This window comes from Hyperolius riggenbachi, chromosome 12 (genome assembly GCF_040937935.1).
Source record: "Hyperolius riggenbachi isolate aHypRig1 chromosome 12, aHypRig1.pri, whole genome shotgun sequence".
Taxonomy (NCBI): Eukaryota; Metazoa; Chordata; class Amphibia; order Anura; family Hyperoliidae; genus Hyperolius; species Hyperolius riggenbachi.
This window is the reverse complement of record NC_090657.1, coordinates 115700048-115723152: the sequence shown is the minus strand read 5'-3', so window position 1 is coordinate 115723152 and position 23105 is coordinate 115700048. Positions and strand designations below refer to the sequence as shown.

General features: G+C 45.6%; 1 protein-coding gene across 2 annotated transcripts in view; it reads right to left on the bottom strand.

Annotated features, from left to right (window-relative positions):
• Nucleotides 1-16647, bottom strand: part of JPT1 (Jupiter microtubule associated homolog 1) — a 52870-nt gene extending 36223 nt beyond the window's left edge. Inside the window, exons 1-2 of one of the 2 annotated variants that reach the window (XM_068264004.1) lie at nt 16409-16647; nt 115-263 (exon numbers count right to left, since the gene is read on the bottom strand). In XM_068264004.1, the coding sequence (XP_068120105.1) occupies nt 115-263; nt 16409-16464 (205 nt within the window). In that variant the 5' untranslated portion in view covers nt 16465-16647. The remainder of the gene's footprint in view (nt 1-114; nt 264-16408) is intronic. The other variant, XM_068264003.1, reaches the window with a different exon arrangement.
• Nucleotides 16648-23105: the final 6458 nt, after the last annotated feature.

Sequence of the window (23105 nt, the reverse complement as noted above, 5' to 3'; positions counted from 1 at the left end):
ACACAATCAAAAAGAGAAACATTGAGTGGGGCTATCAAACTGATCGAATGTTTTCCAGGGAGCAATTTTTAGTAAATTGTAATTTGGTTCCACGTCAATGATACACAAACTTGCCTGTTTCAGAAGCACAAGATGCAGGAGCTGGATCATCTGGTATTCCAAATATGTTGGAGGCCATTTTATGTCTTCTAACTGGTTGTTGCTGCTGCTGTTCACTAGGTGAAAGTGAGAAGTTGGAGCCTCCACCTGGAGGTCTCAGAACTCTGCAAATAAAAAAATTGTAAGCTTAATGGATGAATTGCAGTAAACATCCTCAATATAGGATTCCTTCCAATTAACCTAGATATACAAAGACAGCAAGTCTCATGCAAGAATTTCTCTTGACATGAGCTGGACTTCAATCTCCATCTCTTTTGGAGTCTAAAGCATAGCTCCCAACTGTCCCTCTTTGGGAGCCTTGCCCCTCAGGCCTGCTTTCCTAATTTGTCCCTCTATGTAAATCTAGATTTCTCAAAAAAAAAAAAAAAAAAAAAAAAAAAAAAAGTTGACTAAACTTTATTCCCATCCTTTAAATTGATCTATTACTAATTTGAATATGTTAATATGAAGGAAATTGAACCAGGATAGAAAGGACCAATGTGGTTTGACTTCTAAAACATTTTTCTTATGAAATCTTTATGATATGCGTGACTAGGTGTGATGGGCCGTGATCAAGAGTTTGGCAGAAGCGTGGCTTAAATGTCCCCCTTTCTAATCTCAAAAAGTTGGGAGGCATGTCTAATGTACAGTAGGATCCCTTCATCGTAAACTCGAAGGAACCAGGAAAAGTAATTTACTACATCAGAAGTTTACTATATTAGAATTGGTCATACATTGTATATATTTATACAGATGCATTTGTTGGGACCTAAGGACTGACTTTACTATATCAGAGTTTACTATAAAGAGATTCTACTGTACCAGAAACTGAGGAGTAAGGATTACAGACTCTGTAGAGATGGTAAGGTGCAAATTACTTCAAGTTCATTGAAAGTTACACAAGTTTATACTGCTTAAAAAAATAGGCCAATCAAATCTTGCACTGGATGCATTTGATTGGTCTATTTTCAAGCAGCATAAAAAATGCAAAACTCTGCATGTACGCAAAATTAACTTGAGCCTCATTGACCATCCCTTCTCCTGTATTTAACGAGGAAATAAGCCTCTTGTAATAAACGGAGGCAGCTGCGGTGAACAGCTGCCTCCAACTCTGCCTAGCAATCTGTCTGTGCCTTGGGCGTCTAGCACGCCGAGGACGGGTCTGTCAGCTGCACATAGGGTTGCATTATCGCGTGCGCACAGACAGGACCTTTATGCAGGGAGGAGGCGCGTCATCTGACCGGCCAGTCGGCTGACGTCAGAGGAGCCGCTCGCCGCTCCTCATTGGCTGTCAGGAGGGGGCGTGCCAGAGGGGTCTCTTGCTTTATAAGCCTAGTGGATTCACTCGCATCTTGTCTGCTGTTGCAAATACTAAGTGTTAGCGCTCAGACCCTAGATAGATCCGGTGTGCTTTGATCTAGGAGGAAACCGTGGATTTCACACAAGATTGGATTTGTTTTATAGCCTTAAAGAGAACCTGTACTGAGCAAAAATATTTAAAATAAACACATGAGGTAACATTAAATGAACATTACATAGTTACCTTGCCATCAGTTCCTCTCAGAAGCTCACCATTTTCTTCTGACAATAATCCCTTCCAGTTCTAACAACATTTTGTCAGAACTGAAATATATCAGTTGCTGTCAGTAAAATATCAGTTGCTGTCAGTTATAGCTGAGAGGAAAACTGCTGTGCCAAGTAATGTCCAGGTTTCCCTATGGCTCAAGTGGGCGATGTTACAGTTTAACTGTGTGCTGACCAGAAATCTGTTATGGGGTAATGGTCATTTTCAAAATGGAGGACGGAAAATTCCCCTGATCAGTGAACAAACAGGACACAGGAGAGGAGAAAGACACTGAGTAGACTACATGGAAGGTAAGTATGACTTGTGTATGTTTATTTTAACTTTTAAATTTTCGGTTTAGGTTTTCTTTAAAGATACTTCCTTATTGTATTATTATCTGTGTATGACTGGCTCGTTCTGACTACTCTTCCGCTCAGTGACTCTACTTCTGCCCATCTGATCTTGCTGCCAAACTGCCTGTTTAAACCTTCCTGTCTTTGCACTGCATCTGTCTCAACTCGATTAGTCTGACCACTCTCCTCTCACCAGAGGGCCCTTGACTCTGGTGAGGGGCTCTGTACTGTTAGTACCCACCAGCTCCTCTGGTGAGGTATACCTAAACCTATCGGTACTACTGTTGCACCAATCACTATACTTGCTATTAGCTATCACATCAGCTTTCTACTTTTATTACTGGTGATTCTGCAGATCACCATATAATCCGGTATACATCTGCATTATAGGTGATACTGCAGATCACCTAATCAGAGCTCTGTTCTTGCAGACACTAATAGTTACACCTCCACACTCACTTCAGGTGTCCTTTATCCATGTAATGTTTATAGTACATTATATCTACTCTAAAAACTTCATCTAAGCCTCAGGGGAGTAAATATTCATACTCTGCCACGATTGCAGTTGTGGGTGCTCCCATTCACTCAGGTAAGCCCTCCCGCACTTGTTCTTGCTGCTGCACGTTAGCCCAGAGATCATTGGGAATGCTGTTCCCAGTCATTGTTCTAGGTCCCCATGTTAATGATCACGGCATCAATGAGAAGCCTGCGGTCATTTGTAAAGACCAAGTTACACTTGCACACATTTGTTCCTGTACTAAAAGCATATGTACAGGAAGCTAATGACTGTACATCTTGTGGCCAAATAGTAAAGTTACACCTACATCAACTTTAATTATTTCTGCCACCCGGACGTGACGTGAAGCTCACTTCCAGGCGGCTGCTCTGCTGCAGTGCCGCGCTTCGCCACACACTCCTGCTCACGATCACGCCCCCGTGGTGTCCCCCGGTAGCCCTGGGATCAGTGAACTGGAACACGGTTCCCGGTCACCGATCTGTCTCCCCAGCAGAAAAACCGAAGCGCTCTTACAAGAGGCTTCAGTATTTCTGCCCGGAAAAATTTCCATAGTTAGTTACCTAAGGGTCTGAACTTTTTTAAATATGCATTTGAAGGGGTATACTAAACATTTTTTAAATTATAAGCTTGTAAATAGTGATTGAGGCAAAACGGAAAAAATGCACCTTTATTTCCAAATAAAATATTGGCGCCATATATTGTGGTTGGGATAAAATTTAAATGGAGTCATAACCGAGACAATCAAAATACATAGGTTTTAATTATGGTAGCGTGGATTATTTTAAAGAGAACCAGAGATGAAGCACCCTCTTGTATTTTACCTTATAAATCAGTGGGAACATGACAGTAAACCCCTAATCTGCTCTTGATTTCATGGTTCTCTGTTTAATCTGACTGTTATCACCTCTGATAAGAATCCGACTGAGCTCAGTCTGACTTTGCTACGGAAAGATTATAGCTGAGTCTGTGTTTTCTGGTGTCTTTTCAAGCCCAAGCCTGCCCCCTTGTGGCTCTGCTATAATGACTCAGCTATAATTATTCCCTGCAAAGCCAGAGTGAATGCTCAGTCCGGGATTCTTATCAGATGAAGACAGACACTTTTAGCAGTGAGGATGAAAGAGAGCATGGTAAATGTTCTCTAAGGGCTGGTTCAGACGGACGCTTGCGGAGCGTTTACCGCAAGCGGTCGGAACGTCGCGGTAAACGCTCCCATTCAAATGAATGGGAGCGTTTACACTGAGCTTTTGCGCGCTTTTACCCGAACGCGGCGTTCGGGTCCCGATTTTTGCGAACGTGCGGGCTGCCCCTGGAAGAGACATGTTGCTTCCAGGGAGCGGCCAACCGCGACGGCTAATGTTCCCCTAGAAGAAAAAAACGCGACCGCATCACGATGCGACCGAAGGCTACTGAAAGCCTGACCGCGCAGCCACCGCAACGCCCCCAGACGAGACGCCACGCAGACGTCCGTCTGAACCAGCCCTTATGTGCTTACTGATTATATATATATAATACACAAGTGTGCTTTGTCTCTGCTTCCCTTTAAAGCTATAATGGCTGAAAACTGAGAAATCATGAATTCTCAATTTTTTTCTTAATCTTGTTAAAAAGCATTTATAAAAAAAAAAAAAAAAATTCTTAGCAAAATGTACCACCCAAAGAAAGCTTAATTAGTGGCAGAAAAAAAGATCGATCAATAAATTTTGATAAGTAGTGATAATGGGAGGTGAAAATTGCTCTGATGCATAAGGTGAAAAATCCCCACGGGCTGAAATGGTTAATAAAGAGACCTACACATAAAAGAACCCCCTTTCCTCCCACACTCCCATAAATCCCCCCCCCCTGCAAAGGGAGAAAAAAAATATAACTTTAATATGTAGGTCAAGAGGGCGTATTACTGTTATGGCCTTGAAAAGAGCAATGGATACAAAACTGAAAAAAAAAAAAAAAAAAGTTATAAAAACAAACATCGCAGCAATCAGATGGCAAGAAAAGGGGACAAGATTCGTATGCCAAGTTGTATGGCTCTGCAGCTGGCTATTGAAAGTTGCAGAGCACTGAATTATAAGAAATGACCTGGTCGGGGGTGAAGGTATGCCTGTTGTCCCGAGGCGGGGGAAAAAACCTCAAGTGCACCCCCCCCCCCCCCCCTATTTGAAAGTAAACCAGTCAGTGACATAACGCAGAGTTGCTTATATAAAAGAATGGTCAGCTTTGAATGACAGTTATGGAAGTTAATGTCAAAATGGGTAGGAAGATTTTAGTGACTGAACAACATTGGTGCAAGAGCTGGTGCTAACCTCTCTGAAACTATGAGTCTTAAGGTGGCCACACACACCATGCAATTAAAAGATGCAATTTTACACCAATTTGACAGACAATCGGATGTCATGAAAAATCAAAAAGCAGTTTTTCCATTTCTTCGAGAAAATTTCACATTTTAAAAAAATCGATAAGATAGGGGAAGTTGGGATTTTTCTGATCAATTAAGAAGTGTGATAGATTGTCAATTACTTGATGTACAGACCCAAGCAATTTTTTCTGAGTTTTCAATCTTCCTAACTGGGTAAAAATTAAGATTAAAAAAAAATTATATGGGGTGTGGCTTGGCTATGGCCGCAGTGAGATGCTTCTGAGTACAACTCTGTCAGAGTGCCTTCCTGCCGCAAAATTTACAAGCGCTCCCAGCAGCCGCTCACTGTGGGGAAAGATAAGGACAAGAGCTCCGGGGAGTGGAAATCTGCTCCTTTTGCCACACCGGTACTCACTTGAGCAGACAGTAGGACGACTAAGCAGCCATGGCTTCCTTCCGCCTGGAGGTTTTCAGAACGCAGCAAGGCCACACCTCTCCACCTCTCAAGTCTGCCCGCACCTAGTCTTCGTTTGAGGACTCAGAGGGGGAGGAAGAGGGTGAAGAGGAGCTGAATATTAAGGCCCTGCTTCACTCTATACCGTCCAAACATGGAGGCCTTTGCTCTCCGCATTGAAATTGCCTACAAAAGGAACAGAGGAGGCAAGAGCTGATCTGCATGAGGTCAGGTATTGAGCGAACACATCTGAACAAGTCCAAGGAGAGCTTGTGGACAAAGTGGGGAAGCCGATTAAGTGCAGGCTCACGATCATATACGCTTAAGATGGATGATTTAAATAGGAGCAGGCATAACAATGTACACATTAGAGGTTTGCCAGAAGCCATGCAGCAGGACAATCTGGTACTGTCAGTACAAGCCATTTTCAGAATGCTGTTTGATAAAGAAGAGGATTTTCCTGTTGTGATTGATAGAGCCTTTGGCCCGATTCGTTCTAATTCCACTAGAGATGTAATTTGCTGTCTGCATTTCTATTCACTAAGGGCTCAGCCACACTAAGCGCTTTTCTCAGAGCTTTGTGATTAGCGCTTTTTAAAAATCACGAGGGGGGGAAATTTGGTTGGGGAGAGGCACTATACATTTTGTAGAACCACCATTTGCTGCAATTACAGTTGCCAGTCTTTTAGGGTATGCCTACCAGCTTTGCACATCTAGAGAATGAAATCCTTGCCCATTCTTTGCAAAACAGCTCCAGCTCAGTCAGATTAGATGGACAGTGTTTGTGAACGGCAGTTTTCAGATCTTGCCACAGATCCTCAATTGGATTTAGATCTGGACTTTGACTGGGCCATTCTAACACATGGATAGGTTTTGTTTTAAACCATTCCATTGTTACCCTGACTTTATGTTTAGGGTCGTTGTCCTGCTGGAAGGTGAACCTCCGCCCCAGTCAAGTCTTTTGCATATTTCAAGAGGTTTTCTTCCAAGATTGCCCTGTATTTGGCGCCATCCATCTTCCCATCAACTCTGACCAGCTTCCCTGTCACTGCTGAAGAGCATGATGCTGCCACCACCAACATATTTGACAGTGGGTATGGTGTGTTCAGAGTGATGTGCAGTGTTATGCTGGAGATACACGCTACGTTTCTGTACTGTGTATCGACCAGCTAATCTGGCCAGCTGCTAATCAGCTGGCCCGATCAAGCCGCTTGACCCCCGCGCGCTCGATCCCTACCGGCAGACAATGGCAGGGAATCTAGCGCTGATAAGGAAGCGCCGGCGGGGACGAACGGTAATCGATCCGCGTGGACACGGCGGGGGTCGGTCTGGCGGCTAATCGGCCGCCGGATCGACCGTGTATTCCCAGCTTTAGTTTTCCGCCACACACAGCGTTTTGCATTTTGGCCAAAAAGTTCCATTTTGGTCTCATCTGACTAGAGCACCTTCTTCCCCATGTTTCCTGTGTCCCCCACATGGCTTGTGGCAAACTGCAAACGTGACTTATGCCTTTCTATTAACAATGGCTTTCTTTTTGCCAGTCTTCCATAAAGGCCAACATCACGCAGTGCACAACTAATAGTTGTCCTATGGACAGATTCCCCCACCTGAGCTGTAGATCTCTGCAGCTCGCCCAGAGTCACCATGGGCCTTTTGACTGCATTTCTGATCAGCGCTCTCCTTGTTCAGCCTGTGAGTTTAGGTGGACGGCCTTGTCTTGGTAGGTTTACAGTTGTGCCATACTCCTTCCATTTCTGAATGATCGCTTGAACAGTGCTCTGTGGGATGTTCAAGGCTTTGGAAGTTTTTGTAGCCTAAGCCTGCATTACATTTCTCAATAACTTAATCCCTAACCTGTCTGGTGTGTTCTTTGGACTTCATGGTGTTGTTGCTCCCAATATAAAATCTATTTTCTTAATTATAATAGCCTTTTTTCAGCTGCATGACGACAAATATAAAATATTTTACATTTATTGGAGAAACCCCTCCCTTCCTTTCAAATTGCCGGGATTTTTCCGGCAAACTGGTAGAGTAGATGGTGTCCAGCAAAGGAGGAATTGCTAATGGCTGCCCCCAGTATAACCCTAGCTATGAAAAGAGAAGGGTGAAAAGCATGCACTGAAATGCTCATAGGCTTGGAGTGTTTATTTTTATTTGTATGTGTCAGAGTGGTGCAACTAAATATTTTGAATTAAAAAGTGTTTGGTTTGGGTCCGCTTTAAGACACACACACACACACACACACACACACACACACACACACACACACACACTATAGTCTTTGGAAAATGAAAGATCACAGACCAATCTTACCACCCTTCATGTAGTATGAGAGCCATACCTTCACAGTCTTTTCTATGGAGCTGAACTCCCCATCAGAAAAAAAAAAAAATCTTTGCAAGATGCTGCACCCAGATTCTGTGCAGACACAAAAGATCAATATCTGCAAAAGATCTGTTCCTGCCAAAGATCCGTTCCTGCAAATTGCATTCATAGTCTATGAGATCTGCAGATCATACACACCTTGTTTAACTGACATTGATCTGCAGATCAGACAAATCATCTGCAGATCTGAAAATCCATCCTGGTGGATCTGATCTGCAGATGAATTTCTGTTAAACAAGGTGTGTATGATGATCTGCAGATATAGACTATGAATGCATTTTGCAGGAACGGATCTTTTGCATATACTGATCTTTTAAATGTCTACAGCATCTTTGTGTGCAGCATCTTGCAAATATTTGTCTGATGGGGAGTTCAGCACCATAGAACAGACTGTAGGTATGGCTCTCATACTACATGGAAGGGTGTAAAATTGGTCTGATCTTTTTTTACAAAGACTATGGTCTGATGTGTGTATGAGCCCTTAGACAACCTCTGAGGCCATCACAGAGCAGCTGTATTTGTACGGACAGATTACACACAGGTGCACTCTAGTCATTAGCACTCATCAAGCAATGTCTATGGGGAACTGACTGCACTCAGACCAAAGGGAGTTGAATAAACACACCCCACTTTGCACTTATTTGTAAGAAAAAATGTTTGGAATCATGTATGATTTTCATTCACTTCTCACATGTACACCACTTTGTATTGGTCTTTCACATGGAAATCTAATAAAATGTATTCATTTTGTGGCAGTAATATAACAAAATGTGGAAAAATGCAAGGGGGCCGAATACTTTTGCAAACCACTGTATGTATCTGAGCTGCGTATTAGGTGTCATGTTGGAATTTTTACTTTTCACTAACAATACGGCGTGAGGGCACAGGGAGATGCACGTGCTATAACCTTCCACTTTCCCACAGCAATGGTGGGGCGGTCTGATGGTGGTGGTATACCGTATATACTCGCAAGCAAGCCGACCCGCATGTAAGCCAACCCCCCCACTTTTACCCCAAAAAACAGGAAAAAATGATTGACCCTCATGTAAGCCGGGGTAGGAAACGCTGGCCGCGTGATCCCCCCAGTATGTCCCAGTATAGCTAGTATAGTGCCCAGTATAGGTAGGTAGTGCTCAGTATAGCAAGTAAAATGCCCCAGTATAGTGCTCATTATAGCTAGTATAGTGCTCAGTATAGCTAGTATAGTGCTCATTATAGCTAGTATAGTGCTCATTATAGCTAGTGAAGTGCCCCAGTTTAGCTAGTATAGTGCTCAGTATAGGTAGGTAGTACTCAGTATAGCTAGTAAAATGCCCCAGTATAGCTAGTATAGTGCTCAGTATAGCTAGTATAGTGCTCAGTATAGCTAGTATAGTGCTCAGTATAGCTAGTATAGTGCTCAGTATAGCTAGTATAGTGCTCAGTATAGCTAGTGAAGTGCCCCAGTTTAGCTAGTATAGTGCCCCCAGTATAGCTAGTATAGTGCCCCCAGTATAGCTAGTATAGTGCCCCCAGTATAGCTAGTATAGTGCCCCCAGTATAGCTAGTATAGTGCCCCCAGTATAGCTAGTATAGTGCCCCCAGTATAGCTAGTATAGTGCCCCCAGTATAGCTAGTATAGTGCCCCCAGTATAGCTAGTATAGTGCCCCCAGTATAGCTAGTATAGTGCCCCATATAGCTAGCATAATGCCCCAGTATGGGTGGGTGGGTAGGTACTGTCCCTCCCCGCTCCCCCTGCGGCCGCCGCTGCTGCTATTACCTCAGGCGGCGCCGCTTCCTCTATCCCCGTCCTCCTCCGGTAGTAACTCATTCACAGCAGCGCGCCTCTCGCTGCTGTGATGACGAGGAAACCATAGAGAGCGGCTTCCTGTAGCGTGATGCCGTTACTATGGGAACCGCTCTCTATGGTTTCCTGCGTCACCACAGCAGCGGGGGGCGCGCTGCTGTGAATGAGTTACCGGAGGAGGAGGACGGGGATAGAGGCAGCGGCGCCGCCTAAGGTAATAGCAGCGGTGGCCGCGGGGGGAGCGGGGAGGGTCAGCACCTATCCACCCACCCACACATGACTCGCAAGCAAGCCGACCCCCCAACTTTTGGCCCACTTTTGGGGGGTCAAAAATTCGGCTTGCTTGCGAGTATATACGGTAAGTTGTTATGACTTTAGGTCATGTCTCTCTGCTCTTGATTTTGGGGGGCTATGGGAAGTTTGGGGACAGCTGGAGTCCTGCTGCTTTTTTTGTCCGTTCAGCGGAATGGACAACGGAACTGTACGGCCGGTTCGGTTGGCAAAAGCTAATGTGAACCAAGCCTTAGGGTAATTGAAAGGACAATAATTGTGTAATACCGTATACCATGGTATATTTTTTTTTACCGTTATACAGTGAATGGTCATATTGTTGCAATCCTACAAAAGACCATTTGGATAATTTAAATTAACCTATTTCAGGGGATGAGATTGAGTGCTTTTAGTGCATTGAAACCAGGGACATCCCGATCACCGATCCGTGTCCCCAGCAGAAAAACCGAAGCTCTTACTAGAGGCTTCAGGGCTCGTTTCCACTATCGCGAATCTGCATGCGTCCAACGCATGCAGATTCGCACATGTAATGCAAGTGAATGGACCTGTTTCCACTGTAGCGTTTGCGTGGTGCGTTTTTATGAGCGGTGAAAAAACGCACAAAAGAGCCAACGAATTCGCCTGCTAGTGGAATGCATGCGAATCGCCGCTAATGTATTTAATAGGGAAATCGCATGCGGTTTTTTACGCGTTATTTTACGCGATTACGCATGCGATTCCGCATAGGAACCAATGTAAATTACACAGGCAGTGACATGGTTAAAAACGCACATAGCCTAACCTATGCGAAATCGCATGCGTAATCGCGTAAAATAACGCGTAAAAAAACGCACCTGCATGCGATTTCTTCTGCGGTGGAATCCAGGCGATTCCGCACCGCTACAGTGGAAACGAGCCCTCAGTCTTTCTGGAAAAAAAAAAAAAAAAAAAAAGAGAAACTACATCTACTTACAATTTACATAAAATTTTACACATATAACATTAAAAATTAACTATTTCCCACACCAAAATATTACTCAAAAAATGTAATAAAAAAAGTGGTTACCTAAGGGTCTGAACTTTTAAATATGCATGTGAAGGGGGTATACTACAAACATTTTTTAAATTATAAGCTTCCAAATAATGGACGCAAAACGGAAAAAAATGCACCTTTATTTCCAAATAAAATATTGGCACTATACATTGTGATGGGGACAACATTTAAATGGTGTCATAACCGAGACAAACGGGCAAATAAAAAACAAAGGTTTTAATTATGGTAGCATGGATTATTTTAAAGAGACTCCGTAACAAAAATTGCATCCTGTTTATCATCCTACAAGTTCCAAAAGCTATTCTAATGTGTTCTGGCTTACTGCAGCACGTTCTACTATCACCATCTCTGTAATAAATCAACTTATCTCTCTCTTGTCAGACTTGTCAGCCTGTCTCTGGAAGGCTGCCAAGTTCTTCAGTGTTGTGGTTCTGTGATGCATCTCCCCCTCCAGGCCCCTCTCTGCACACTGCCTGTGTATTTAGATTAGGGCAGCTTCTCTCTTTTTTACAAGCTGGATAAATCCTCCTCTGAGCTGGCTGGGCTTTCACATACTGAGGAATTACATACGGGCAGAGCTGTCTGCACTCTGCAGTAAGAAACAGCCTGACACTTCAGTGGAAGATAGCTGCAGGGGGAAATAAACACACAAATGATCTCTTGAGATTAAAAAGGAAGGCTGTATACAGCCTGCTTGTGTATGAATGTATTTTCTATGTGTGGACATACTGTACATCAACCTACTTCCTGTTTTGGTGGCCATTTTGTTTGTTTATAAACAAACTTTTTAAAACTGTTTTAACCACTTTTAATGCGGCGAGGAGCGGCGAAATTGTGACAGAGGGTAATAGGAGATGTCCCCTAACGCACTGGTATGTTTACTTTTGTGCGATTTTAACAATACAGATTCTCTTTAAAGTTATAATGGACGAAAACTGAGAAATAATGAATTTTCCCTTTTCCCTTATTAATCCTGTTAAAATGCATTTATAAAAAACATTCTTAGCAAAATGTACCACCCAAAGAAAGCTAATCAGTGGCAGAAAAAACAAGATAAAGATCAATAAATTGTGTTTAGTGATAAAGTTATTAGCGAATGAATGGGAGGTGAAAATTGCACTGATGCATAAGGTGAAAAATCCCCACTGGCTGAAATAGTTAATAAAATGTTGCCCTAAAAAGATATTTGGAAATTTTGGCCAATCGTCTTAATTATCTCAGTGGTGATTCACCGTGACCAGGTTAATTTTGTTCATGGCAGGGAACCAAGGGATAATACAATCAAGGACGTTTCTTCACTCCAGTTATATCCAGACTCACCAGATCCCAGAACTCTATATCCGGCCTGTATATCACGCATCCAGCGATTTCTCTTCCAAATGTGCTTGAGATTCTTGAACTCTTTGGCAGGTTAAGTAATTTTAAAAATCAACTCCTCCAAGTGTGAGGTGCATAACCTATCCCTTCCTGTTCATATTGCTGGTGCTTTATGTAAAGATTTCCCCTTTAGTTGGTGTGAAGATATTACTTGGGTTTGAAAATCACTAAAGGAGGCCATGCATCAGGCCTCTTAGCGGCCATTCATCCAATTTGATTATCATCAAATTGAATAACATCGGAGCCACCAAGTGCATGACCGACAAAGCGACCAATTTCGGGATGGAAATAGGTCGCATTGCCAATCGCGCATGCTGCAAGATGCCAGGCTGAAGTTGGTCAGGTGTGCAGCGGCCGATTTGGGAACAGGTGACAAAACCCCCACCGCTGCAGTGTATAACTGTGCCCCCATCCCATTGTGTGCATTTCTACATTACCTGTCCGGTGTCAGTCCATCTCACCGGGTTCCATATACACGCAAACGGCACATCGTGTCTGACTTCAGATGCTATGCACCGGTAGCATGCATTTGTCTGCCTGGCAAGATGGACAGTCACCGTGCGGAGGCTGCTACAGGACAGGTAATTTATAAATGCACACACGGGGGGGTACATTTATACATTACAGGCTGCGACGGTGTGGATGCAGCAGGCTCAGCAAATTCCCTGAAGATTTCACGTTGAAAGCGGATGGGAATCTTCCTGTGTTTTTGGGCAGCTTCAATGAGACAATCAGATTCAATTATAGATAAATTGGTCTATCAAATCTGCCCATACAAATAGTCAGGTCTATAGCTACCTTAAAGAGGAACTTCAGCCTAAGCATACTGTCATTAAGTTACATTAGTTATGTTAATTCAAATAGGTAATATAATATCTTACCTACCCTGTTCTAAAGGAACAGGCAAATGTTTGTTTTCATGGGGCAGCCATCTTTTTGGTTTAAAGTGTAGGTATGGATTTTTGGTTGAAAGGAGAGGACAGGGAGCATGAGACAGTGCCAACTGTCCTGTGTTCTGATCTCGTTGCCTAGCGCACGCAGCTGGGAGGGGTGAACAGCATCAGAAATCCCATCATGCTTTGCACAGCATCAGGTGAAAACTGCCCGGGCAGATTTCAGATTTCTTTGATGGGATGGAGCTTAGCTTCTGTGCAGCTAAAAATGAGGCTTGAGTAAGGAAAAAAAACGTTCTGATGCTGTGAAACTGTTACACCAAGCCTTTTTAGGGCTGCTGAGTAGATTTTTAGTCTAGAGGTTCACTTTAAGAATCCCTCTCGCCTATATAAATTGAACTTCTTGTGATTGCAGTTTTAGGAAGAGATGCAACATTGGGAAGGTGTGTGTCACTCCTGGACATATTAAAATAAATCAGATGCCTAGATTACTATATGCCCTTCAGACTGCCTATTCATATCCCAATATATTTTTTAACAGATTATTTGCATGTGGAGTAAGTATATTTGGATGGGTCGTCGCCCTAGGTTAGCTAAGCATGTGCTCTGTAGGATTAAGGAATCTGTGGGTTTAGCAATACCAAATCCCAAGCTTCATCAGTTAGCAGTACATATGACTCAGATAAGGGACTGGGGCCTAGGGACACGCCAATGGGTCCAGAATTGAGGAGGATATGATGGGACAGGGATAGAGATCTTCCCTGTGGATACATAGTTTTGATAGAAAACAACTTCGTAAATCGTAGCCACGCATTTCCCTTGTTACGTTCGAGATTTGGGATCAATTGTTGAGTCTGCATAGTGCTTCCTCTCATCTTGGGCCCCTTGTGCCTATGTCCCACGTCAACAGGACATACCAGCATATTGCATGCTGGAAGCAATCAGTGAGCAAGGCAAGTTTCAAATCCCCCAGTGCCCACTCACAACTTTGGGGGTACACAGCAAATTATTCTGTTCACACAAAAAGTTGACAGCAGCAGGTTCACTACTAGTCTCATCAGTAAACTGGTTGGTCATTAAGGCTTCATTTTCAATGTGCGCACAAAGATGCAATACGCAAGATCATAAAATGCTGCACTGTTTGCTGCCCCCATCCATGCAGGGGTGTAGCAATCGCCATAGCAACTGCTATGGGGTCCTGGTTGTACTTGATGTGTTCTCCATTAAGTTTCCATTTGTTTTTCCACCCACTGTCTTAGACCAAGGACTACACAGTGTGACAAACTTGACTTCATGATCATTGGCTTTTTTTTTTTTTTTTTTTTTTAAACGATGGACCAGCTAGATCGTTAAAATAAAAAGATCTGTCCCGGCAATTTTTTTTTTTTTTTTTAAACGACGACAGTTAGCAAAAGTACTACATCGTTAAGAAATGGTCGTTCGTAGCAGGCAAGACATGCGCACTTCACTTTATGGTCACAGCACATTAAATTTTCCCCTCGCAATGTAACGTTCGTTCTATGATTGTACCCAGTGATGCGTTGTATACTACATGATTATACCATAATTTTTATTTTAACAGGACAGTGTATTTTTGTATGTTTTGTCAACACTAGATTATCTAGATGCTCTACTACATACCGACAGTATGAAATAGAAATTTAGTTATGTCATATGCGTAATGTTAGTTTTACAGTGTAACGTACGTTTTGAACCGTTCGTTACATGCGGGCGGAACTTGCCATCATGTAACTTCCAGGAACAGTATGTGAGGTTGTTCCAGATAGTTCGTTAAACGATCAGATCGTTACACACACCTTTAAAGAGCTAGGTCGTTCTTTTGTCAATTAAAAGATCGTAACGAACTAGTGATGGGTCGTTCGCGAACGAGCCGGCTCTTTGCTGCGGACAAGAGCCGGTTCTCAGTTTTAAAAGAGCGATGCCTCAGCCGCCCCACACAGCTCTGCTTTGCGATAAAGGGCGCTGAGGCATGCTGGGAGATGTAGTACTCTTTCAGCTTGTAGGAATGTATGGGGCAGAGCAGTAGCGATTGCCCCAGTCAGATAAGCAGTCTGGGGTTGTCATGGAGACGGGGCGGGGCTTTTACTCCGATTGAGTGGTGTCTAGTGATATTTAATGAAGAGCCGACTCAGAGCCGTAAGAGCCGGCTCTTTCATGGGAGCCGATTCAGAAGAGCAGATTCTCTAAAAAGAGCCGAAATTCCCATCACTATAACGAACGATCGTTGTATGTGTGTACGTAGCTTTAGAGGTTGGAGCAATGCCTGAACAGAGTCACACCCGTTTACATAGACCAAAGCAGCCAACACCCAAACAACAAATGTTACTAAATTGCATGTTAACAGATCACACAAAGATGTAGTGATGCCCCTATTCAGTGACATTACACAGATAAGAAATGGCAGTGGAACCCCAAGCCAGCTGAATCATACATTAACCATTTGACCACATGGTTTAACACTGTATGAACACAGTATTACTGTTGAAAGTGTGGGTCTCTGTAAGCCCTTGTGGGCACTCCCACACCACTTCCTAGTTTTAGATTCTCATCTGTCCAGTTCCTCAGCTATAGACTATCAAATTCCTTAGCTTAGTCAACTAACTTGTTACATTTGGGAGATGCTCAAAAATGGCTACTACAATGTCATGACCACTCCATTATGTGTAGGTAGTAAGTTGTTCTCTATAGCCATACCCCCCCCCCCCCCCCCCCAAAAAGAACCAGCAGTGCCTGGTCCAGATATTTACAGAGGTAATATATCTTATATCTAAGAAATATGAATGCAAATAGCTTTAATAATCAAGCTGACTAAGCACTTCTGAATTGCACCAGTCCCATGCATGCAAAGAAACATTTGTTCCAAATAATACAAGTTTCTGCTCTAACTAAAATTGAGGTTGTTTGTTGTTTATTTTAGCAAACACCCCTGTGGAAAAGTCAAAATATTCCTAGATATAAAGCGCATATGCCAAAGGGTAAATGGTCAGCAAGGTGGATCCATGAAAACCAGACAGACACCTGATGCCTTAAATTGGATTACTATATAGGTATGTCATTTTTACATTCAACGGCAGCCCGGGCGTGTTCACATTAATGATAGATGGACAATCGGTCGCAAAGACGGCGACGTTACTACCTCATGGTCTCACCACACACTCTATACATCCGGATGCGGAGTAAGATAGGGAAGCTTAAAGAGGCAAAAGTCACAGCTCTTCACAGCATGCCAATATTGATAGCCCTACCTAGAACTACTGCGGCTTTCGGGGTCCAGGCCTAAAAACGTAGATGTTGAAGACATTTCCTTCTTCCAGCATTCAGCAGCAAGTCAGCCGGCGAAACACACAGCGCCAATTATATAGAGCGGCACGCCCCAGGCGCTCAGTGATCGGTCAGTTAAAACCGTTACTCTTTATTTCATTGGAGAGAATAGAAAGCGGATGGCTGCAATTGGTCTCTAGTCCTGTCATTCTACTACCCGGACCGGTGTTCGCGCATGTGGCGTTAAATAATGTCCCGCCTACTAGAACAAAGCAGAAAGCACCCAATAAATAGGGGACTTTAGAAAAACCGGATGCCCTTCTGTGTTTTGGTTGGATTGCCTGCTTGTCAGTTAGTACTTCAGGTTCTCTTTGTGGCGAAAGCTAAGCTAGCAGATCCGTGCAATGTGAAATCATAGCAGGGAGAGGCATTGAATGGTAGCTAGGAATAAAGAATACTGGAGGAGTGTGATTACAAAAATCCTGTCCTACATCATTTTTTTTTTTTGCGTATTACAAAAACGTTGCAGATACTGAAAATGAATCCTTTTGTCCAGCGTCCACGTGTGCCTTTAATTATTATCGTGCTTTTTCTGTATATGAAGTTATAGGCAAACGGGGGATTACAGCTGCCCAGAATCCCGCCTCAGACCAGGGGTTGCTTTGTCTGGGGACAGGCACAAGTTGAGACTCTAGAACAGTCTTTTTCAACCGCTGTTGCACGGCACACTAGATGTTGCCTAGTGTGCCGTACGACAGGGGTCCCCAACCACCGGGCCGCAGCAGGTCTGGCCTCTCGCGCCTCCCCGCGGCCGCTGCTCCTGTTACCTTATCATGAGCGGGCGGCCGCTTGTCCGATTAGATTCCCCCGTAGCCGCTCTCCTCAGTGGCATCTATTACAGCAGCGCGCTCGGCGGCTGCTGTGATGAGCAGGAAGCGGTACAGAGGTTCCCATGGTAACGGCGATGCATATCGCCGCTACAGGAAGCCACTGTACCGCTTCCTGCTCATCACAGCAGCTGCCGAGCGCGCTGCTGTAATAGGAGATGCCACTGAGGAGAGCGGCTACGGGGGAATCTAATCGGACAAGCGGCCGCCCGCTCATGATAAGGTAACAGGAGCCGCGGAGGGGGGAGGGGCACTACCTACCCATACTAGGAAGCTATACTGGGCACTATACTAGCTATACTGGGCACTATACTGGGGCACTACCTACCTATACTGGGCACTATACTAGCTATACTGGGCACTACCTACCTATACTGGGCACTATACTAGCTATACTGGGCACTACCTACCTATACTGGGCACTATGCTAGCTATACTGGGCACTATACTAGCTATACTGGGCACCATACTGGGCACTATGCTAGCTATACTGGGCACTATACTAGCTATACTGGGCACTATACTAGCTATACTGGGCACTTTACTGGCTATACTGGGGCACTACCTACCCATACTGGGCACTATACTGGGGCACTACCTATCCATACTGGGACTATACTAGCTATACTGGTCATTCTACTAGCTATACTGGGGCACTATACTAGCTATACTGGGGTAACTATACTAGCCATACTGGGGCAACTAAACTCCCTATACTGGGGCAACTATGCTAGCTATGCAGCCGCACCCCAGCCCCCCTCCCCCCCATAACCCGCTGCACACGACACTGTCCACTAGGTCGCGCAAAAACCTGCGCCCGCCCCCGCCGATCCCCGGAGAAAAATTTTGTCAGAAAGTGGTCCCCGGGCCGGAAAAGGTTGGGGACCACTGCGAATATCTGCAGGCATCCTGCAGCTTACAGCCCTGCCCTCTTTCTTTCCCTGCTACAATCGACTTTGGACTAAGCAGCAGCGTGTATACGGAGCATGGAGCAGCTCTGGGGAACTTAACAGAGCCAGGTATGAGCACAGCCCTGTGCCCTGCTGTGTGAATTTTCCCCCTTCATTACCAATGTTGTCTGTCCTCATTACTATCTGTATCCAAACTGCTCCTGATAATCCTGTTGATGATTGGTCTGTCCGACAAAAAATACATTTACATATAAAAAAAATACATTTACATATAAAAACAAAGCTTTATTGACAACTGCTACAATAAGAAAAACGTACTTTAAAGAAATGCAACGCACAGAAACACGCACTAAAGCACGCACAAGCGCATGCATTTTTTACCATGCGCTTTCACACGTTTCTCAGATGTGAACCTGAATAAAGTAAAATTAATTAAAAATAATAAACTAAACAAATGATGCATCTGCAAATGAATATTACTTATTTACCCTGCTGTCAGTTTTCAGACGCTCACTATTTTCTTCTAATAACAATTCCTTTCAGTTCTGATTAGCTAGTTTTAAAGCGGGATTGTCACCATAAAAATCAATTTTCAACCGCAAGTGCTCTGAGTCAATTAACCAAAGTCAGTGTTAATCCTGCATAAAAAACTTTCAAAAAGTAGTTTAATTGTGTGGGGGGCAGTGATGGCATAAATAAAGTCACTGGCCCTTTAACGCCATCGCCATCAGCTGGTTGCATGCTGGGTTTGCCATTGTGAGCTTACTCTTCCTCTATTTACCCCTCCTTCCTCCTGAGCCTCCTCCTGGCCACTAACGGTCCAATTTCTAGTGAAAAATTGTTAGAGCATTCAGAAATTGTGATCGGATTGGTTGTAAATGATCTCAGTTGATGGGCACAATCGATAATGAACGATTATAAAAACAATCGTCCGACTGAATTTTCGTCTAACCAAAATTTGGATTTTCGTTTTGCTCGTGATAGATAGGAAGCAATGATTGGTTAATTGATGGTGTAGTGAACGATTTTTTGTCCAATCATAATTTCTGATCGCTCAAACGATTTTTTGCTAGAAATTGGACCGTTAGTGACCACCCCCTGCTTTCCCGTTCCTCCCCACCCACAACACTCCTCCTCGTTGATTGGCTGAAACCGCAGAGACGTCTTTGCTAGTTGCCACTGTTTTCAGCCAGTGCTGTCATCAGGCGAAGAAGAGCTGTGTGAAGAAGGAGCCGCCGAGGGACATAAGCCGCCGCCGCTGCTGGAGCAGGGATTAGTAGAGCCACCGCCGCTGTCGGAGGGAGAGGATCCCGCGGACACCGCTGTTGGCAGGGACGGATCTAGGGGGGGGCAAGCGGGTCTCTTGCCCCAGGCGCAGTTTGTTGAATTCTTAAAAAGGCGGCAAAATGTGGATGGGGAATGGCAGTTTAGGCGCCAAAACCTGACCTTGCCCCAGGCGCAACTTGGGGCAGCTTGGTCTAGATCCGTCCCTGGCTGTTGGAGGGAGAGGACCTGCTGCACCGCTGTCGCTGCTGGAGCAGGAACTAGTGGAGCCACCGGCCTGAGGGAGTAGAGCCACTGCCGCTACCGGATGAGGAGGATCCCGCTGTTGGAGGAAGAAGAACAGGACTAGCACCATACAGTCAGCTAAAGAGGTGTGGAAAAGTGGTAATGTATACTTTGCACACCGCTGCACAACTCTGCAAGGGGGGGCGCATGGGCACATATTTTATATACTAGCTGGCTTACTTTATATACTGGGGGCTTACTTATACTTGGGAAACTAACTGTCTATACATCCATCTACTGGGGAAACTAACTTCCTATACCTAGACTGGGGGAAACGACTGGCTAAACCTAGGAGCCTAACTGCCTGTGCACATACTGGGAGAGCCTAACTGCCTGTGCACATACAGGGGGGCCTAACTGCCTGTGCACATACTGGGGGAGCCTAATTGCCTGTGCACATACAGGGGAGCCTAACTGCCTGTGCACATACTAGGGGAGCCTAACTGTCTGTGCACATACAGGGCAGCCTAACTGTCTGTGCACATACAGGGGAGCCTAACTGCCTGTGCACATACTGGGAGAGCCTAACTACCTGTGCACATACAGGGGGGCCTAACTGCCTGTGCACATACTGGGGGAGCCTAATTACCTGTGCACATACAGGGGAGCCTAACTGCCTGTGCACATACTGGGGGAGCCTAACTGTCTGTGCACATACAGGGGAGCCTAACTGTCTGTGCACATACAGGGGAGCCTAACTGCCTGTGCACATACAGGGGAGCCTAACTGCCTGTGCACATACTGGGGAGCCTAACTGCCTGTGCACATACAGGGGAGCCTAACTGCCTGTGCACATACAGGGGAGCCTAACTGCCTGTGCACATACTGGGGGAGCCTAACTGCCTGTGCACATACTGGGGGAACCTAACTGCCTGTGCACATACTGTAGGAGCCTAACTGCCTATGCACATTCTGGGGGAGCTTAACTGCCTGTGCACATACTGGGGGAACCTAACTGCCTGTGCACATACTGTAGGAGCCTAACTGCCTATGCACATACCTAGGGAGCCTAACTGCCTGTGCACATACTGGGGGAGCCTAACTGTCTGTGCACATACAGGGGAGCCTAACTGTCTGTGCACATACTGGGGAGCCTAACTGCCTGTGCACATACAGGGGAGCCTAACTGCCTGTGCACATACTGGGGGAGCCTAACTGCCTGTGCACATACTGGGGGAACCTAACTGCCTGTGCACATACTGTAGGAGCCTAACTGCCTATGCACATACTGGGGGAGCCTAACTGCCTGTGCACATACTGGGGGAGCCTAACTGTCTGTGCACATACAGGGGAGCTTAACTGCCTGTGCACATACTGGGGGAGCCTAACTGCCTGTGCAAGTACTGTAGGAGCCTAACTGCCTGTGCACATACTGGGGGAGCCTAACTGCCTGTGCACATACAGGGGGGCCTAACTGCCTGTGCACATACAGGGGGGCCTAACTGCCTGTGCACATACAGGGGGGCCTAACTGCCTGTGCACATACTGGGGGAGCCTAATTGCCTGTGCACATACAAGGGAGCCTAACTGCCTGTGCACATACTGGGGGAGCCTAACTGTCTGTGCACATACAGGGGAGCCTAACTGTCTGTGCACATACAGGGGAGCCTAACTGCCTGTGCACATACTGGGGAGCCTAACTGCCTGTGCACATACTGGGGGAGCCTAACTGCCTGTGCACATACTGGGGGAGCCTAACTGCCTGTGCACATACTGGGGGAGCCTAACTGCCTGTGCACATACTGGGGGAGCCTAACTGCCTGTGTACATACAAGGGAGCCTAACTGCCTGTGCACATACAAGGGAACCTAACTGCCTGTGCACATACTGTAGGAGCCTAACTGCCTGTGCACATACTGGGGGAGCCTAACTGCCTGTGTACATACTGGGGGAGTCTAACTGCCTGTGCACATACTGGGGAACCTAACTACCTATGCACAAACTGGAGGAGCCTAACTGCCTGTGCACATACTGGGGAACCTAACTGCCTGTGCACATACTTGGGAACCTAACTGCCTGTGCACATACTGGGGAACCTAACTGCCTGTACTTCTATGGGGGAACCTAACTGCCTGTGCACATACTGGAGGAGCCTAACTGCCTGTACACATACAGGGGTGCCTAACTGCCTGTGCACATACTGGTGGAGCCTAACTGCCTGTGCACATACTGGAGGAGCATAACTGCCTGTGCACATACTGGGGAACCTAACTGCCTGTACTTCTAGGGGGGAACCTAACTGCCTGTGCACATACTGGAGTAGCCTAACTGCCTGTGCACATACTGGAGGAACCTAACTGCCTGTGCACATACTGTGGAACCTAACTGCCTGTACTTCTACGGGGAAACCTAACTGCCTGTGCATATACTGGAGGAGCCTAACTACCTGTGCACATACTGTAGGAGCCTAACTGCCTATGCACATTCTGGGGGAGCCTAACTGCCTGTGCACATACTGGGGGAACCTAACTGCCTGTGCACATACTGTAGGAGCCTAACTGCCTATGCACATACCTAGGGAGCCTAACTGCCTGTGCACATACTGGGGGAGCCTAACTGTCTGTGCACATACAGGGGAGCCTAACTGTCTGTGCACATACTGGGGAGCCTAACTGCCTGTGCACATACAGGGGAGCCTAACTGCCTGTGCACATACTGGGGGAGCCTAACTGCCTGTGCACATACTGGGGGAACCTAACTGCCTGTGCACATACTGTAGGAGCCTAACTGCCTATGCACATACTGGGGGAGCCTAACTGCCTGTGCACATACTGGGGGAGCCTAACTGTCTGTGCACATACAGGGGAGCCTAACTGTCTGTGCACATATAGGGGAGCCTAACTGCCTGTGCACATACTGGGGGAGCCTAACTGCCTGTGCACGTACTGTAGGAGCCTAACTGCCTGTGCACATACTGGGGGAGCCTAACTGCCTGTGCACATACAGGGGGGCCTAACTGCCTGTGCACATACTGGGGGAGCCTAACTGCCTGTGCACATCCTGGGGGAACCTAACTGCCTGTGCACATCCTGGGGGAACCTAACTGCCTGTGCACATACTGTAGGAGCCTAACTGCCTGTGCACACACTGGAGGAACCTAACTGCCTGTGCACGTACTGGGGGATCCTAACTGCCTGTGCACATACAGGGGAGCCTAACTGCCTGTGCACATACTGGGGGAACCTAACTGCCTGTGCACATACTGTAGAAGCCTAACTGCCTGTGCACATACTGGGGGAGCCTAACTGCCTGTGCACATACTGGGGAGCCTAACTGCTTGTGCACATACTGGGGGAGCCTAACTGCCTGTGCAC